We start from the raw sequence: 20,850 nt of genomic DNA, 5'->3' as shown, positions 1-20,850 counted from the left end.
GTGCATGAATTTCGTTATTAAGTTACACTTAATGTTAAATGGAACCACCTCCAGAAGGAAGCAAATGTCTTGATCCAGGATTTTTTTTTTCTCCCCGCCCCCCTATAGCTGGAAGATATTTCATATTGCCCAGCATAATTTTCAACATAATGTTGGCTGGCAGCAAGTTCAACTGCTGACAATACAAGACCAGTGATGAAAATGTCAGATGTAGTTTGTTAATTATCGGGTTATCCAAGATGAGCTCAGTATCATGGGAAGGCAATTAAACAGGGGCACGTCTGTCAGCAAAGTCTAACATTTGCTTGAACAAGAGGAGAAATTTAGTGGACACTAAGGTTAAAATAAACTTTGCCAGACGTTTGTCTGGATCGTGAGAGCGGCAGAATAGTAGGAGGACATGTAGCCTGATACAACGACAGGCAGAAACTGTGATGGAGTGGTAAGGCAGAGCGGGAATAAAGGCGGTCTATGAGGAGAGAGGAACATTGTAAGAGGGACAAAAGAAAAATGTATGTGTTATTTTGTGTGGTGAGCTGTTAAAGTAGAACACAAGGCTTTGCTCTTAGCTGTGGTTACGTTCCTGTTTGTCTGCACGCATGCATGCGTTCATATGCGATTGTCGTACGCTGTGCACACGCGCGCAACAACACTTTCGTTGTTTTTCTTTTAAATCTCCCGACATCAGACATTACACTCTCCGTCGTCTATGTTTATTTTTCCTTTGTACATCTTCATCCTGTTTGTGCTCCCCTGTGCCATCCATTTTAGAAATACTTTTAATCAGTGGTCATGCCATTAAAGCTTCACTCAGTGGAATACGAGAGAACTTCCTTCCTCGCCATTCGGGTAATGCTTTAGCTGCTTATCATGCTACCAAAAGAGTTTATTCTGTTTTTTTGTTGTTGTTTTTTAATTGGATCAATGTGAGGATTTAAAAAGAGATTTTAAAAAACAAAACAAATCCTCGCTGCTAGAGGAAAAGTGAATAAACCGTGCCAGAACAAACCACAGAGTGGAAAGGAGTCGTTTCTGAAGTGGAGACATGCTGTGGATTCGGCACATGGCATAGCGTCCTTGTTAATGTAGCATGTTGAAGAAAACACGGTAGAATGGAAAGTGTGTGTTTGCTAAATGTAAGTTCTATAGTTTTGCAATTCAGTTTATCTACTTCTTTTAATTGGATGATCAATTTGTGGGTGTTTTTGTCTGTACAAATTTTCCCTTCAGTCTCTGAATTTCAGGCTACAGGCTGAACTTTTTACTTAGTCTCAATTCTTTGACTGTCTTCCTCTCTCCCTGCCTCCATCCCTGAGTTAGTCTCTCTCCTAATGGGGGTTAAGTGCTCAGGGTAATTGCACCCCTAAATGGAGCCCTCACTACAGCTAGGAGGAAATTTTCACACCATCGTTAATGTCCTTTAGTCCTTAACTCACACCGTCGTCTGTCCTCTATTGTTTCAAAGCGAGCCTGTGGGAAATACAGAGGGCTACTTCACATCTCTGTCTTCACTCACGCACTCTCCCGTAACTTGAAGTTACGGGCACACTCGCTTGGATTTCCTGTATATCACTTTTCTGAAGCTGATGAGTATTTGTGAAATATTCAAAATCACATAAAGAGCTTTTTCATTATCGTTGTTTATAGTCCTTTGAGTGTGACCACGGGAGAGCAAATCTTCATAGCTGTAAGGTGTTCAAGGTGCAACATCAAACAACAGCCCATTCTTTCTGTCCTCTGTGTCTCTGTCTCCTGTTTCTTCGCTCTCATCTGTCATCCCTCCTGTGCTGCCAAAAGACAGCCAGAAGGCAGGGAATAGGAGCAGGGTAATAACAGGGAGGGAAGGAAGGAAGGGAAGATGGAAAGGGACACAGAAAGGGAAGCAGTGTGTAAAAATTGTGCAATAGATGGGAGCTCAGAAAAAAACACGTGAGGGTTTTTCATCTGCTGCACTGCTGTTTCCACAAATGCCGAATTATAGTAAACAGAACTTGATATATGATTAATATCAGTGATTTTCTTTCAGGTTGATTTAAGTTGTGGTCTGATCCAGAATTATAGCTCCCCTGTAGGTGTATGTGCAGCTTTTAGATGCTATAGGTATGTGTTATTTCTGTCCTCTCTTCTGTAGGTCTCTTATGAGTTTCTATTCACTACACTGCTTTTATACTGTGAAGTCATATAACGATTCTCAGGCAGAAGGCAGATTAAAAACTCTGCATGCTGTTTTGGAGGTTACAACTTGCATTTAAGAAGTTGTAACCATGGCTACTGTGTCCAGTGCTTGATGTAGAGTTTGTCATTTGCCAAAGTTTAACATGAAACTCTGCAAACATCTGCATGCAAACCGACTTTTGAGGATATGCAGAACTGTACACCGTACAAGTGGAGCGCTCCCCAAGTGCTAGATACTAAACTGTATAAGGGTCTGTAGGAAGTTTTTCTACAATATATCCTGTAGGATTCTTTCATTTTTTGTAAGGTTACACACGAACGTCTTTGTAAAATAGCTCGAACCAAATGCCTGGTTGTGCTTTTAGTGTTTTTATTTAGTCTTTTTGTTTTTGTTCACATACCTGAAGTGTGTTGCACCCCTGTAAAGAGATGCTGCAGTTATTGTTAGGCACGGGATCTCTTCCATCATTTACCCGCTGTTTCTTTTTCACTTGGTGCTTACTGCCATTCTGCTTTACTTTCTGTTGGTCTTCATTTGCCTTTGTTTTTTACTTCATCTCCTTCTTTCTCCACTCTAATTCTATTCATGAGAGGTGCACACTCCATCATTCTGTCTCCTTATATCTCTTTCTGTCCTCCTTTTTCTCTATACCTTTCTGCACCGGAGCAAGATGGAGGAAGAAGGGAAGAGAGAAGGGTGTGGGTTGGAGAGATGGACAGATTAGGTGAGAGTGATAAGCGATCGATCTCCAGGCCGAGCAGCCCAGGGAGAACCACTCCCATTGACCCCCCCATATCTCTGTTTCCCCTCACCTCCATATTCTTCTTTTATTCCGCGCTCCACTCATCTGCCCCTCTTCCCTCTCTTCTTTTCTTCCCAACCTTTGTTGCCTTCAAACCTGACAAGGGTTCATTAAGGATCCACTTTGTGTGTATAAGTGCATGTAAGTGTTTGCCTCCTTGTGTGTATGTGTGTGCACACTTATGCCTGTCTGCCTAGTTGATAAGTCATGAAGGATAGCTCCCTAAGGTGCCCCTAAAGAGCTTTTAGTGGCTTTCGATCACACGCGCACACATGCACACAAGTGAACGCAAACACAAACGGAGGCCTCAAAAGAGTTTTTCTTTTTCTCCAGCAAAAAGCACTTTGTTAGTGATTGTTGGACAGTGTGTCATACGTGTTGGTCCATATCTGCGTATTCATTTAGCTTTTGTTTCTCTTCTGCTAAAACACCACAGAGAAGGTCTCCTATCAACCCCCTTTCCCTTGTCACATCCGCCTCCCATCATCCCCATGTGCCTTTAGAATCTGCCCGCCACAGCATATTGCCCTAACGAGGTTGTCTATTGATCAAGTGATGCTCTTTGTTGTAGACACCTAAATGGACCTTCAGCCACTCTCGCCAGGCCTTTATGGGAGTTGTTATGGCTTTGGACTGATTACAATAGAAGCACTTAAGATGCTCAATGCCTGATGTTTTATGCAAGAGAAGGCTCAGCTTCAGAAGTATACATCTGCTACGTTACATCGTTCCCTGAGTGTATTTCAGCACGTTTTTTTCCTTCCTCTTACTGCCTGCTGGTGGCTGGCAATCACCTTTTTTTATATTCCCTTTGTGTGAATGTTGATGATTAAAATCTAAAGAGTTCAATCGAATATCCAAGCAATTTCTATTAGTCCTGTCAATCACTGGCTTATATGTACATTTTAAAGTTACTGTGTATGCGGTTTATTTTTAATTTTCATGCTTGCGTGGTTGTGTACACGTATAGAAATTCAAATGTGTTGCCGTGCCCACCTGTGTGCTGCTTTAATTTGAGGCCAGCCAAGTGTGACTTGGAAGCATGTGGAAAATATTACACGCAATCCTTTTCATTCAATTCAGGTTTCACTCCCCTTACCGCCCCCTTTCACCCCTCCACCCATGCTTCAGCCTCCCGATAAATAAGCTTTTGAAGGCAATCATTTCCTCTGCTGTTTATTCATGATGCATCCACGTCAGACATTCCACAATTTTTCAGGAAATACTGTTCATTGTGTCAAGGCTGCTAATTTATGAAAGTGTCTGGGATGTTACATATGGGTCTGTCAGTATGCATCTGAAATGCCATCTGTAATATCACCCAGTGATTTTAACATCAGCCTTAAATTTTTTCTTATTTTGTGAAACACTGCTTGTGGTGCTACTCTGATCCAGTCACCCAGTGTGCTTAAATGAAATGTGCAAGTGCTTGCTGTAGTTTAACAGAAACCTCTCTCACACACACACACACACACACACACACACACACACACACACACACAATATTAAACCCACCCCTGTCTACGCCTCAAGCTGCATGCTGATGGGCTGAACTGCAGAGATGGTCAATTAGATACTAACATATGATTTTCATTGTAATACCTCGATAATCTCCTTCCCTTTTCTTCTTTTGCCCAGTACCTTAAGACATCATCCCTCTTTTATGATCAGCATATTTCCTTAATAATCTGTGAAATATTTTGTTCATTTTTCTTGATGGCAGTAAAGTTTTTCTTGGATCTTGAATCTTTTCTTTCATTTTCTTTATCTTGATCTGTCTTCTTCTCACTCCCAAAATATCTGCCAAATGCTTTGTTTCTTTCTGGAAAAAGAAGCAAAAGGTCAGCAGTATTTATGGGAATTCATGTTTTTATCTCATTCCACGAACACGCCTGACTTTTGAGTTGTGCTACAAGGAGAGGGACACAGTTACATCTGTTAACAGTTGTGTAACGTCAGAAACGGTAAAATATGTAGGTGAGGGCGTTGGTAAGGACTAGTATTTGAAATTATTAGTCTACGAACTGATCTTTAGCACCTGTGAGGGGATTCAGCCAACCATGCAAAGGCTACACTGCTGACTTCATATGGACCATTTCTTTGCACATACAGTATAAACACACTTGACTAATGCCTCAACTGGGACACCTCAGCCAGGCATGTGTGTGCCTGTGATGAAGGGGCCCCTGCTGTGCCATGATGGGTACATCAATACCAGACGGTTTAGGCTTTCGACACGCTAGTGTCAGAGTGTGGAGAGAGAGCAGCAGGTGAAGTGAGACAGAGAACATGGAGGTCAGGCAGAAGTGATAGTGCTGGACCATCTGCATGAATATTTCTGGCAAATGTATACCGCAATGTACTTTGAGAAGGTTGAAAAGTACGTTTGAAGAGAGTTATGTGAAAGAATACTAAAACAAAAATGCTAATTGTAAATAATCCAACATATGTACCAAATGCAGTACAACATATGGTCTTGCTTGTGGTTATTGTTAAATGATAATTGGACCCTCTTTATAATACTGATTGATAGTAATCTTATTTTATGAGGTCTTGCTGTAGTCAGCCGCAGCATGTGGTGGGTGTGCAGTATGCTATGTTGAAGCAGGAGGCCCTGACAGCAGCTCAGGTCAGGGGATGAGATGGAGACAGCTGGAGAGGAGGGTACGCTCAGGGATGGATGGACGCAAAGATGGAAGGCATTCTCCAACTGCGCTAACTTTAGACCACACATGTCGCTAAACCTCTCGAAACCTGTCCACAGCATGTCACCACTTGCTTCCATAAACCCCCCTTTGTGTGTGTGTGTGTGTGTGTGTATGAGAGTGCCTATTTGTGGGACCATATACTGCGGACCATTTCTGTGTTTGCCTACGCCAACTAGAGTGCATAAATAAACAATACAAAGAGCACAAATGATTTCCTAGTACAGCCAATTCTGTGACTGTGTTGAAATTCATTTTCTTCGCAAAAGCTTTATTGTTTCAATTTCCAGCTCTGAGGCGGGTTCAAAAGTTCATGAACTCGTGGCTGCGAGTGTGAAGAAGAAAGCAGCATGTGCCCACCAAGACATGACCTACAGACCTTGCTTTAGTGCTAAAACCTTCTGTCTTTTTCCAGAGGGGAAACTTGAGTAGCCCAATTACTTCAAATTAAGACCTAGATATGGTTTGGCAAAAATCAATCAGAATCTCTATTATCAGAAGACAGATTTGGGAAGAGTGTGTGTGTGTGTCTGCATATATGCGGTTGGGGATATAGAATGCTTTTGGCTGTATATGAATTAAGGTAAAGCTTAATTGCTTTTCCTCTTTCTCCTAAGTGGTTTGGATAAGGATTGTTCTTCCCTTATTTTGAAGCTGATCCAAATTTGAAACTGAAAAGCAAACAGAGGTTTTTATTACCACAGATATAACCAAAGAATTCACAGACACACGTACTGTGTGCATGCATACAGTAAGACCCCCGCCAATCATACGCAGTGCGCTTGTGTGCACAGTGTTTGCCTGGGCCCAGAATAAAGGCATAGTAAACATCTCTCAGCTTGTTCAACATGACACAAACTCTGTTAAACTGACAAAGTTCCTGGTCTTTTAAACGGAGCTAAGCTGGGATGTTGCTGTTCTTTCCAAAAAGAGGGAACACACTTGTTTTGTTCATTCAGGTCATTAGTGATACTTTCTAATTTCCTTAGTATATGGTGAAGTCACTTTAAGATATGAAATATTAACTTGCTAAAAAAACACAAACTGGAATGTGAAGCAAGACTGTGATAAATGTGATCATTACAGCAACGTAATCAACCGGACATAAAGATAGTTTTTACTAAAGCAATTCAAACATTTATTTCCGATTAAACTAGTTTTCTGCCAGATACGCCAAATATGCAATTGATCTGTGTGTGATGAAGTTAAATAGAAACCTAACCTGATCAAGGGCATAATGTAAGCCATTTATAAAGACAGCAATACAAAGGTAAACAAACTGGCTCTGAAAAATACAGTTTAAGGGAGTTATTTGTGCACACAGATTTCACGTACATGCTTGCATTCGCTTCTGTGTGTGTGAACGTCACGTCTATATTGCAAAGTGACCTTTGGTGCCCTATATAACACAGGCATTGCCCGCAATAAGACGTAGAGCCCAAGTACCCGACACACCACTTAACCCCCTGCCTGGGACCTTGACAGCTTCTCCGTGGGAGTCTGACCCTGAAGGTCCTACAAAATGCTTTGTTCACACCGAACACACACACACACACACACACACACACACACACACACACACTGGTGCATTATACAGACTTACACTCTGCACATGCATGCACAGACATGTAGGAGCTAAAGAACCATATAGCTTTTAAACGGGCATGAGGAATTAGCGGAGAGGCCCATGTGTCAGCTCCCCACTGGCAAAAATCATTTGATGCCCCTGGAGTTACAGCTACAGTGTTGCTCAGAGCCTCGCTGTTATCTCTCTGCTTCTGTTAATGTCACCCTAAGTAAATGTTAGACATTAAAATATTTATTTGAATGTAAAAAATATGTGCTCCTCCATATTACTGAGCAGGATTTTTTTTAAATACCTAGCAATTTTTATATTAAATTGTCAGCATTTCTATAGATAGATTGTTTTAGGGTTTATACATATCTGTCAAACAGCAATCCAACATGCAACGAGAAGACAGCACCTAAGTCTCTTTGAAATATTAGCAATTTTCACCCCTTTTGCCGACTTTATACGCTCATACAATATATTCATGCATTCTTGTTTTCCAGCTGTTTAAAAAGAAAAATCCCTCTCATTTCTAGAAACAACAGCCCCTTGTTAGAAAACATGGCAGTGGTTGTTTTGTGCCGAGGCTGGTTATAAAGTACTTCCATCATCTCTCCATAACCATCTGCTCTTAAAACATTCTGCCTTTTTCAATCAGCAGATGTTCTGTAAATTACCTCATCCATGCGCTGCCACATCAGCCACGTCTCCTGTCTGCCGGCTCTCCGGTTCAGTAATAGAGCCATAACACTTAGAATGTTGGTGAATTTCGATTGTTCTTAAAAGTTATAATTGAACTTGAAAGTTATCTGTCTGGGGAGAACGTAGCGCTGTGCAGTTCCTTATAATCTGATTGTGATCATTGCGATAGGCTTTCGCTGTTGAGATGAAAGTTTTGATTAACCCTTTGCGGACCCTGTATTCAAATTTTCAAACCTGATTTGGGCAGCCGTCAGGGGTGATAGCAATCGGAGAATATTGCTGTTTTCTTTTATCTGATTGATGTGTCAACACTTGGTGCCGAAGCTTTATTATGTAGACTACACTGTTACTCAGACAGGCGTTCACCGTCTAGACTGATGCAGATGATATTGGGGGCAAAACATGATACGATGTGACAAAACATGTCATCACATAACACAAGATGTTAGCACTGGTATTTATTCAGAGGATCCTTTATTACAGTGAAATAATACACTTTTTATTATGAGTCTCCCCGGGGGGGGAATGAATCAGAAACCTTGGCGGAGTTCAAACCTTCCTCTGTCTGCTGAGCAACAGCTGGGTACTGTTTAGACCTGGTACTGATTCTTGTATCGTAAGATTCCAGTGTTATACTACATTTCACTTCACAGACCTCTTGTATTGCCTCAAGACAGTAATTAGTGTAAAAATGAATGAATGGTTGATATATGCTCTCATTAAGTGAACAAGTTAATTCCATTCCATGTAATAGACCGCAGTATTTACAGTGAGTTCAAGTATGCAGAAGCTGGAGGGCAGAGATATAGATACTTAAAAAGAAAAGTGTGCGAGTGCAAACATTGTTTTCACAAATCCCAAAAAGCTTTGGTCATATAGTTTTAACTTGGCATGATCAGGGGCTTTGTGCTGAACAAAACACATTCAAGCGTGATTTTATCAGAACTAGTCTGCTCAGTGTAATATTATATGAAACTATCTGGGAGGTACCAAGACTGAAATCAAGAAATGATGAAGATCACTATTGATGGAAATGGAGTAAAGTAGTACCATGCCAGGGTACGTCCAAATGAAGTATGCACTTTAAAAACGTAATAATTTTGACTGTAATCTTTGCTTGGAATACAGTTGTTTATCTCTTTAAAGACAAAGCTACAATTTCATGGTACAAATCTAATTTATTTTGTAAACTTTTACATCAGTGACTAGTAGGTTTGAGATTTCTTTTTACTCGAGAAACAAAGTACTGTGTGATAGATTTCCTCAGGTAGCGTGACATTCATCTTCAACCATTTCTCATTAACCACTTGTCAATAGGGCAGCAAATGAACATTTATTTTCTGAATACTCTGGTTACAATTTAAATTTGAACCAAGCTGCTTTCTTTGAGCACGGATGAAGTAAATGTGGCTTTTTAGTAACTCGACGAATATAGTTTTGACTGTTTTTGGAATTAAAATGAAACACTTATGCATTCTGATTAATTTATTAGTTATGTCGCTAGTACCGTGTTGGACTTCCTATCACATTCAAAACGTCCTTAATTCCTTGTGGCGTAGATTCAACAAGGTCCTGGAAACATTCCTCAGAGATTCTGGTCTACATTAACATAATAGCATTACACTGCTGTAGTGCATCTGTTTAAAGTTTTGGTGTGCTGTTTATTCTGCATAGCTCAGTTATAATGAGTGGTTATCTGAGCTGCTGTTGCCTTCCTATCGGCTCGAAACAGTCTGGCCATTCTCCTCTGACCTCTGATATCAACAACACATTTTTGCCCAGATAACTGCCTCTCACTAGATATTTTCTCTCTCCAGACATTTCTGAACATAACCCTGAAACCCTGAACATGCAGGAAAATCCCAGAAGATCACCCGTTTCTGAAATACTTAACATACAACCATATCACATTCAAAGCCACTTAAAGTCAAGTTTCTTTTCCATTCTGATGTTAGGTTTGAACTTTAGGTCATCTTGATTGTGACATGTCTAAGTGCACTGAGTTGCTGCCGTGGGATTTGCTGATTAGGTAGTTAGATTAATGAGAGGTTGAACAGGTGTACCTAATGTAGCGGCTTGTGAATGTGTATTTGCTAGAGTCCTCTCGTTAAGTATGAGGAATCCCCAAAGGAAGGGATCAACAAGGTTTTCACATGACATCAATGATGTATAGACGGGCACAACTATAGCTACAGTCTGTCAGTAAAGCAATTACATAGCTCAGATAAACACAAGAGTTCACATTTGGCTTCCCATAGCTCCGTTTTTAAGTGTTACATACCTAACTTATCCTAATCACAGAAGGCTTGGCACACACTCTTTCCGTGCATGTACCCACTCTATCTCTCACACACACAAACAGTATATTGTTAGTGGTTTGTGAACTGCAAAAGAGGTGCAAGTTTTATGAAAGTGGTGACATTATAACATACGGTCAGAGCTCCATGGCAACCTACTGTGAAGGTCAGCCTCTGTGTGTGCATTTAGTGCATAGATATACAGTATATGGGGATGTCAGTGGGTGTGTGTGTACATGATCAGTCCTACAGGTGAAAATATTGTCGAACAAGCATGAAGCAGCACACACTCGACGATTCTTCTTTTTTAATCCGTGATTCTGATTTCATCTGTCCACATATTTATCTCCTTTTCTTTTCATCCCTCCCTTCCCTCTCTTTTGGAGCTTTCAAACCTTAATACATGCCTTTCTTCTTTTTCCTTCCTCCCACTCTGAATCTCTTCTACTTATCACTCAATGTGATTCCATGATTTTTCTTTTTTGTCCATCTTTGCCCTTTCTGCCAGTTTTCCCACTCACTCCACTCCTCCATCTATCTGCTGATCATTTGTCCTGAGAAACAGAGTAAGGAGGGCTTATAGAACAAGTACTGGAGTGGGCTGATATTCTGCTTTTCCAATGTGCCATAAAAAGGTGGATGAAAGTCAAAAGAAAGGTGGGGGAGAACAGATGTACTTGCCTTTTTAGACAGGAGAAATCTACTGAACAAAAGCCCTCTCTGTTCTCCATTACTCCCTCTCTAGCTTGTTTAATGGGGTTTTTTTTAATTGTTGTTTTTTTTTTTTTTTTAACACAAAACAGGAAATAGTTTCCCCTCCTTAAATGTCAATGAGAAATAATTTTAATCAATAACAGAAATATCTGTTTAAAAAACAGAGCAGGGCCATTACTAAAGTCATTGTCTCTAAGTCTCTTGTTCCCATAACATTTGCAGAAACTTTAGTGGCATTGCAGCAAACATGAGGAGACCAATCTTAATTCTCTATGTAAGTCTTGCAGCATTTTCTACATGAGTTATTGTGGACTGTAATTATGAAGTTCAAATAGACAAGGTTTTTGTCTTACTGTACAAAAGGTCATATACAAAAGCTGAGCCCAGTGCAGGCAAACAGTCCCAGTTATGTCCAAGCTATTATCTCAAACCAGTGAAACAAGGTGGAGGCAAACCCTAAGAGAAAATGCTAGTTTGCTACCATCAACCACAAGCATTTACAGGTTTCACAGATGGCTTTACTCAACATGATGTTGTTCACTGAAATAAATATATAACATTTTTCTTCTCAGGTTTGTACTTGATAACATGCTACAGTACAAGTACTCTTGTACACAATATTTAATGAATCAAAGCTAACTGTATTCTTATCAAGGAACTCATTTCTAACCTAATAGACCTAATCAACATGTCTGATAAAGACTGACATTGGCTATGTGCTTGTTTACTTAACAACCAGGGTGCTAAGCATATTGCGTGATGTGATGGTGCATAATACACTCAGCAGTTGCACCATACTCCTATTTTTTTTTTAAGCCTACGCTGATGTTCTGATCTGTCTGTTTTTCCACCAAAACCCCATTCGCCTTGTTGGAGTAATCTCAACACTTATGTGACTGATTTTATTTGATGGCACTCCCTTTTCATCTGACCCAATAAGCTGACAACCTGGCATGGCTTTTAGCTGAGTGGAGCTAGTGTTGCACACACGGGTGTAAAATTTCTCTTACTACTGTTTTGCAAGTTCTGCTGTATTGTTTCTGTTGTGTTACTGTAACGTTCCCGGAAGATACTGTAATGTAATGAAAAGTGAAAAATGAACCACATGGGAATATCCCCTTTAAGCTGTGTTCCTGGATGTTAAAGGAGGATTAATTAAGGTAACTTTTTTCCCTTTTAAGAAATAAAGGGTACGCTAACTCATGATCTAGAGGATAAACATTTGGGAATATTTTCTTTATATCCCCAAAGTCTGCTCTCTGGTTCACTCCAACTTATGCTGTCCCAGATGAAACAACATCTATAAGCAAGGAAACATATGGCAGCATTCTCTTAAAGTCCCAAATGTTCTCAGTGTGAACATAAAATAACCAAAATAGGAGATCCTCCCCACCCAAAGTGATACTGGGAACTATTTCATCACTAAAACAGCAGTTTTTTTCTAGGCGTGTTCTGTGGCAGTTTGGGATATTTGTCACCTTTAGATCATATAATGTCCCCAATATCCCCCCTGTGTTATTTCCTACAATTATGAGAATAGGTAAAGTAGATACATAAAGAAATTTTAAATAAAGAAGCAACTTCTTTTAATTTAACCACATTTTGCCTCATTCAAAGAGACGTTTTAGATACGTTCGTGACCTACACAGGAGACATTACTCAAGCACCCGAGCAGTGTATTGTGAGTACAGCGTTCCTTTGTTAGCATCATCATTTTCAGTCCAGCGACTGTTTCATCTGCATTGATGAGACCATTTTAGTTCCATTTAAGGTTTGTACCAGTGACATTATGCAATGTCGACTACTGTACACAAATGAAAGCATGCACCTGGGAATGTTTTCTGTGTTTACACGTGCATAATAGCCTACCTATCAAACTGTTTAGTTATGTCACTTACAAAGCATTAATTGCTGCAGACACATGGCGACTTTAAGTGTTTGTGTTTATCTAGCCTCTTAGAACCTATCGAGAGCGAGCTAGCCAGACTGCCTGACCAAGTTTTTATCTCCATCCCTATTTGTACAGGATGCCCTTCTCTCCCTCGCTCCTTCTCTCACTCACATCAGGAAGATGGGTTACACGGCTCAAAGCCGTTTCATTGCCACTGTTCTGTCTCAGCTGCCAAATACCCTGTCACTATAAAACAATGACCAATGATTAATGGCCAACACATTTCACCACTCAATGATACATGGCCATTAATTGATAGCAACTGCCCATGTGTGACCATGAATAAGCCCACATGCATCTACAGGCAAGCACACACTCCACTCTGGACCCAGTAAACATGTCAAAGTATACAGTATTTACAAAGGGATTGAAGTGGGCTTGGGGCAGCAGTGATTCAGAAAAATGACCCCAGGGTCTGACAGGATGTTGGGGGATGTGCCATTTTTCCCTGACTCCCTTGGTGATGAGGAGAGACATAAAGAAATCCTTTTACACACAGACAGATATACACAGGCCCACATAGACATATTCAGCCATTCGCTCACACATATCGCTTTTACACATCAGTGTTACACATCCATAAAAACGGCTGTTTGGCAGAGGAGTGAGTAGATGAGCTCAGAGGAAGTATCTGTCTGTCTTTTTTTTCTTCTTCTCCCCCCTCTGTTTTGGACTCGAGCAGCAGCATGCTGATGCAGACTACATCAAACACTTACTGGAGCCCTACATCTTGCTGTTTCACTCAGCACCAAGAGCAGAACAAGAACTTGTCTGTCACTGCTCTTAATTCATTGTCTCCCTGGGGCAAAATGACTGCTGACAGACATAAATGGCAGAAATGAATATTGTAAGATCACAGTCAAGGGGTGGTAGGGGTTGAGGTGGGCGGGAGGGGAAAAAGAGTGAGGAAGTAAAGGACAGGGAGATGAAGAGGGAGAAAAGACTCGGAGAGGCGAACGAATGAAACTACGTGGGAGTGGGAAAGGTGACGAAAAGCATGGGCACGTCCCTCACTGCTGACAGTCGGTATATTATATTGGGCTGACCACCTGCTCTGAGCCTGAAGTACACCGTCCATAAACCTCCAGCAGATGGACACAATAAAATGCACCATGACCAGCAGCTATGCACTTCTGTGTGTGTGGATGTGTTTGCACATTATAGTCGATATCTAGCATGAACACATAAAAACATGCCTGCATTCATAGACACCTGTCCCGCAGGCATACCAGTAATATATGATATTCTATAGGTCTGATGACACTGTGTCTCATCCTCTAACCCCTCCCAGCGTTGTAAACCTATCGACCAGTTAGTGAGCGAGGAATGCGGCTGTCAGCTCATGCAACAAGTTGACATTTCTCGCATGTTCTGACTTCACTGCGCCCCTCTCCAACTTCATAGCCATCTCTGTACTTCTTCAGTAGTATTTTGGGATTTGAATCTCTCATCAATGTGCCCTTTTTATAGCTGTGGTCATTTCTCTAAGGAAAATGACAACTTTGCTGCAAAGTTGTCAAATGGGGCAAAAAAAACCCCATAACTGCCAGAAAATGCAGGGCGATGTGTAATTATTGTATTGTATATCGTCCAAATGTCCATGTATTCCTAGGTTTTTGCTCGGCAACATTATTGTATTTTGCATATAATACATTCTTACTAAATAACACTGTTTTTTAAGCGTCCCATATTCCATTATAATGTGACAAAATGATTCGTTGAAGCCTCCAATCCCAATTCTGGCTTGGTATAACCAGTTACAGAGGGTTGTCAATGCCCAGTTTATGTGTTAACCTGCTGGAGAAATAATTTTAGGACTTGTAAAATGTGCAACCAAGAAAGCTGCATTGTCATCCTTTGCCAGTTTTTCAGACACAAAGAAAAATGCTTTCCATCTCAAGGTCCCAAACTGCTAACATAGCAGTCAAGATGACTGTCGAGCACAGATACTGGATTCAGTTATCAGTTCTTCACCCCTCTCCCCATTACACTGCTTTGCCATCAGTAATAAGAAGGTGAATATCTGGCTGGAAAGGCTAAATCCCTTTCTAACAGCTGTTATCAACAAGAATGATGAGCAGCAGCCGCTTTCCTCTTTCCCTTTACGTCTTTCTGTCTGCCAGTACTGCCTTTCTTCTCCTCCTTTCATCTTCAGACCCAAACCAAACATCTGCAATTAGACAAGTGTGAAAACTATATCTTGAAGTGTTTGTTTTGTGTGTTTGGAACATATGTGTTGAATGGCCCTCCAAAGGCTTTTGCATGTATTCCCTAGCCGGGTTCAGTCAGAGTTCATCTTCTCTTGGCTAAACAGATTCTCCCTCTGGATCAAAATCAACAAATTATATTTCACTTTAGGAGGACATACATAACCCCACCCGCACCCTCACGCACACACACTAATACATGTAAGCACACACACACACGGTCAACGGGATGCAGAGAAAGGTTGAGGGAAAAACAATAAAAGACTTGCCTTTTAAGGTCCCAGTGCATTTCTAGTTTCTAGGTTACTGTGATTTGATTTATCAAGCAACGGAACATTGCCTGAGGATATTGAATTGAAAATATATCAGATGTTTGAATTTCAACAGGGAGTGTTGAAATAATGTAAATAGATCTGATTTGGGGTCATGAGCAGGACTGGGCAAAGCGAGAAACTCAGGCAGGCGGAAAAAATCAAGAAAGAAGGGGATGTGAGCGAGAAAATACATTTCAAAACTGGGGGAAGAGAAGAAGAGACAAACAGAGATGATCTTTTGTACTGAGGTAGATGGGGCTTTGGCTTTGTAATACATGCAGCTGTCAGCAGTGTCTAATCTTAGCATTTCTTGTTAAAGTCTGTGCAGGTAAAAAAAGAAAAAAGAAAAGAAAAGAAAGATGAAGCAGAATTGTTCCAGGGATTTCTTTCTACATAAAATGTTAACACTATTTTTGCCTCCTTGTGTTCATCGGTGTTGTCATGATCATTTTTACGTGACACCAGTGGCAGTCTCTCTTTGTCAGCACACGTTGGGATGCACGTTATTGCTGCGTCTTCACCCTTTACGTCTTGGAAAAAAACAAAAAGAAAAGAAAAGCGAAGAGCACGTTTTAGAGCATATTTTCTCATAATACAGAAGCAAAGCATTAACATAGAATGATCGTACCTCTCTGATACGCTGTGTTAGTCATGAAGCAGCCTCTGCTTTCGGGTCACACCTCTGAGCAGTAGTATTTAGAGTACTGCTCTTTCTACTGGATCTCACTTATTCAACTGGTTAGATGGTTTGGATTACTCTCATTCTGCCTGCCACTGAGCTCTTGCTCTCCTCCTCTGCCTTTCTCTTTCGCTCAGGTTATCTATCTCTCCCTGTCCTTCTTGCTTTCTGTCTGCAGCTACCGATGCACAGCTCAGAGAAGTGCCTCACGAGAGCGCATAGGCCTACAGCATGCGCAGGACCTGTGTGTGTGTGTGTACGTATTTGTGTGTATGTTTGTCTCTCTGCGAGTGTGAATGCGCCCGAGTGTATGCACAGCAATGTCACTGGGCTGTGTAATTGAAATGGAAATGAGCCAATCAGCAACTGCAGTGGTTTGCCACCTTACCCTGAATTCACTTCACTGTTCCAGCTCTCCCAAACTTGCTCTGTTTGTGACTCTGCATGTGCAAGTGTCTCTATGTGTGTGTGTGTGTGTGTGTGTGTGTGTGTGTGTGTGTGTGTGTGTGTGTGTGTGTGTGTGCTGACAATACTTGCCCCTTCAGTTTTAACCCAAAGGGCCTGAGGAGGCGGTGTGAAAATGTAATCAGTTGGCAATAAAGATTATCCCTCACACTCTCTCTCTCTCTCCCTCTCACACTCACACACACACATGGACACACACACACAGACACACACACTCATGCTCTGTGTCCAGCTGATTTTCCTCGCTTTGTGTTGTGACCCACAGCTCGCTGGGACAGCTGTGGCATAACAAGACATGTAATTATCACCATTTGACAATTAGCCTGCTATCCAAATTTGCTCCTTAATTACCTAGCCATTTTACTGCTGGAAGGCTTCCGCTGCCGTTCTGTGCCGCTACAGTTTCTCAGAAGAACGGAAAAGATTACAGCTCATGATGCTGCCAGAAGTTTGTTCTAAAATACAGGGAAGCGTCTCTGGTGGCTGGGTGGAGTAAATGTTTAGCATTAATAAACGGTCTTCAAAGTGCTTTTCGGTGCGTTTCCCATTCACACGCTCACACACAAATGACAGCAGAGTGTTTACCTGCAACTGGAAACAACTCAGGGTTTAGATTCTTGTGAATGTGGAGGAGCTGGAGATTGAACCAAAACACCACTCTTTCAATTTCAGAGTACTTGCTGAATACTTTACAAGATGCACGTTTATCTTACATTTAAAGACAAAATCATGCATTTTAATTGGATCATTTAATGATCCTTTTGCACATTCTTTTTTATATTTGAGTGTAGCAGAACTGGTTTTTATCATTGATAAATCTCTTAATTTGTTATGACAGATGGCTGAAAAATTCTATACCCTCCACACATTATATCCCTGACTTACATATGCAGAAAAACCTGTAAATTAGTTGGCTTGCCCTTCTGCTCATATTTTGCTCTTCTTGATTTTTTTCTTTTTGGTTATGCCTGTCACTCTTCTGGAATCTAATGAAGCACTGCTTTAAATTTACATTACATTTGAGCAACATCTTGGCGCTTCTTCATCCAACATACAGACCGATGTACGCTTGGAGAAAACGTCCAAAACATTGCATGATAATGAACAAAGCAGAACTGACTTTTCTAAAAGTTCGTAAGGAAAATGAACACTTTTTACAAAAAATCCATGAAGCTACATCTTGATGAGTCCTTCCCTGAATGGTGATGGAGGTTTTAGAGATTTGACTGCTCACACAATCATGCCATGCACATGCAGCTTTTGTAAAATCTCCTTTAATGATGAATGCATGCTTGAGTAACTCCTGCAAAGATGTGGATTCACCAGGAGCCTGGCAGTGCTATCTGCTGCGTTCAGTCTTGCTGTCTCTTCTTTGTATTCTCTCACCCTCTTTTGGAACCAGGTCCTTTCTGTCTCTGCCTCTCTGTCTGTTTCTCACCCTCGGTCTCTTTCTCACTCGGTGCCATTAGCAGCTTCTGGCTGTCTCACTGCTGTTCCTTTGCCAATGTGCCAGGGTGCTCGCTCATCTGATAACACACACCTAATGTATGTGTGTGCCTGTTTCTAATGGGTGTGCATGTGTGTGAGGGTTTGTACTAGTTTTGTGCTTGTTTCATATACGTGTGTGTGTGTGTGTGTGTGTGTGTGTGTGTGTGTGTGTGTGTGTGTGTGTGTGTGTGTGGGTGTATATGTGGGTGGGTGGGTGTGTGACTGAGTAGGTTACATGTTACAAATGCCTGTCCTGTCTCTTTTTATGTGCTCACTCACCCAAACATCCTCTGCTTCATTTGCAGTCAGGGCCACAAGCCACTATTCTGACTGCTGAGGCAGGGAGAGAAGGGCAGCTGAAACATCACACACACACACAGGCACACGCACGCATACAGGCTCCCTCTCTAACACTCTTTCTCGCTCCTGCTCACACACTCGCAGAATGTACACATACACATAAGCTGGGAGGAGCGACCGGGAGAATTTGACCATTAACGCAGTGACATTTTAAAGCAGCGCGAGAGATGCATGGCTCTTCCTGGACCTCCACAGACATGTTTTAAATGAAATGTTACAGATGAGTTGCTCTATGCCTTGGTTGTAAACACCCTCATGCTGATATTTACCCTACTCGGGTAAACACAGAAGAACAGCATTTCATGCTAGCTCATGCTCAAATATACACACGTGCACACAAATATTCTGCGCAGAGCCAGAGGACACACATGATCGCGGTAATGAGAAATGGCTTGGTTCAGTTTTGTTGCTCAATCGTAGCAATAATTGTTCCATTACACCAACATGAAGAAAGTAACAACTAAAAGGCCCCAAAACCAGATTTTTTGCTAAAATGGCTATTTGATCTTCAGTATCAGGCGCCTGGTTTTCATTGTGATTGTTATTCTCTGCAGAGTGACCAGATAAACTGCAGACTGATGCGAGCCAAGCAGGATTTCAATACATGTGTTTGATTATAGGAGCTTCAATCTTTAGAGGCAGAACAATAGAGCTGGAGTTTTCGAAATGAGAAATCAAATAAGTGGTAGGAAAGAGAGTGAAAGCACGGTTTCAGCATCCTTTAAAGGCAGTATTATGGTATTTTACACCATGAGTTAGAATTTTTTTTGTCATTAATTTGACCTTGTTCTTTCTAACTGCCTATTCGCCATATACAAAGAGACATGCAGTTTTTGTTTCTTTAGAAATACACAATACTTAATGGACATGAAAAGAAAATACTGAATGAGAAAAGGTCACTATGCTGCTTTGGTGCCTTAAATCTAAGCCTAAAAATTCTTATATAAAATGAATTTGTCCTGTCGTACGCTTCTTGCCTGTTGTGGGGGTTGAAGAGTTCTTCCCATAGACAGCAGATGCGATTTTTTTAATTATAAGTTTAATTATAAGATCCAAACTCTTGTAAGGTTGTGCTCCCACGACATTTAACCAGGGCCTCGCCTCACGCCACCTGGTTTCTCTGTGAAGCGAGTCAGTCACGCCAGCTGCGTAGGAATTGTCAACTCTGCGGTTCACATTATCACTCTTGTTCTGCTTCAAGTGTGTGCGTGTGCCTAATTGGGGCATCCCTAGCAAGCTTACAGGTGTTTGGCATTTTCTCTCCAAACCCCCTCGTGACCCAGAGGTTAGGGTCACTCCACCCTGGGTCAACGAGAGCACTCGCAATGCAGAAAATGCTCTCTGATTTTGGAGGATGTGAAAATTCCACAGATAAGAGGGCTGCGTGTTGGGCAGCAGAGACTGTGGTGAGATTGTGTGCATGTTAGTGCTAGCCTGTGACAATGTGTGGCCTTTTGATGAATCTCCCTGTATGTATTGAAGCCCTCTGACCCTGTGTGGCCTGTTCTAGATCATTGCTGCTGTAAAAATGCCTCACTGCACAGCCCTCAGAGACAGTCTGGCCCTGTATTTTTCCAATCACTGACATTTACTGGCTGAACCATCCTGCCATCCTATATCTCTGTGACCATTTCTACTCTACTTTTTTTTTTACTGTACAAAAATCCTCAAGCAAATGTATTTTTTTTTGTTCCAACTCTGAGGAAAACTGTTTGAGGAAAGATGTTTACAGGGAGAGTTGGATACTTCATTTTGCTACCATTCAGAAGGCATATGCACAAGTAAATATTTGTTACAGAGAGAGATTTATAGATAAACCAACCCACTTAGATTTATTGATGCTAGAGGATGAGAGTGTTGGTGCATGCAAATTTTCACCAAATACTGAAAGAGTGCTGCGAGATGTAGCGTGTTCACATAAATCATTCAAAACTAGGTTTGCATTGAAAATAATTTTGAAGGTTAACCCTTTTCTGCCTCCTTCTTTTTTTTCCCAACCAGGTTCCACCGTGGGGATTACCACATCGATGTGTGCATAAACGACTACCTTGACGTCTACTGTCCTCACTATGAAGACACAGTGCCTGAGGAACGGACAGAGCGCTACGTCCTCTACATGGTCAACTATGATGGCTATAGCACGTGTGACCACACCTCCAAAGGCTTTAAACGCTGGGAATGCAACAGGCCGCACTCTCCGAACGGGCCACTTAAGTTTTCAGAGAAGTTCCAGCTCTTCACTCCCTTCTCCTTGGGCTTTGAGTTCAGACCGGGCAGAGAATACTATTACATCTGTGAGTACCTGCTCTGAATGAGTATATGCTGTGCATTACATCTACAATACACTGTAGAAGAAACAGCAGTGAAATAACAAGAAATGGCACTACTAATACAAGATTTAGGCTGTTTTACATATTAAT

At 41.3% G+C, this 20,850-nt stretch overlaps 1 protein-coding gene across 2 annotated transcripts in view; it reads left to right on the top strand.

Moving 5' to 3' along the window:
- efna5b (ephrin-A5b) overlaps positions 1-20,850 on the top strand; it is a 104,365-nt gene that overhangs the window by 64,388 nt on the left and 19,127 nt on the right. For both annotated transcript variants that reach the window (XM_080895220.1, XM_080895219.1), the window contains exon 2: positions 20,432-20,724. In XM_080895220.1, coding sequence (XP_080751346.1) covers positions 20,432-20,724 — 293 coding nt within the window. The remainder of the gene's footprint in view (positions 1-20,431; positions 20,725-20,850) is intronic.

The sequence above is a fragment of the Rhamphochromis sp. 'chilingali' genome (assembly GCF_963969265.1).
Source record: "Rhamphochromis sp. 'chilingali' genome assembly, chromosome: 10".
Taxonomy (NCBI): Eukaryota; Metazoa; Chordata; class Actinopteri; order Cichliformes; family Cichlidae; genus Rhamphochromis; species Rhamphochromis sp. 'chilingali'.
This window is presented reverse-complemented; position numbering and strand designations above follow the sequence as displayed.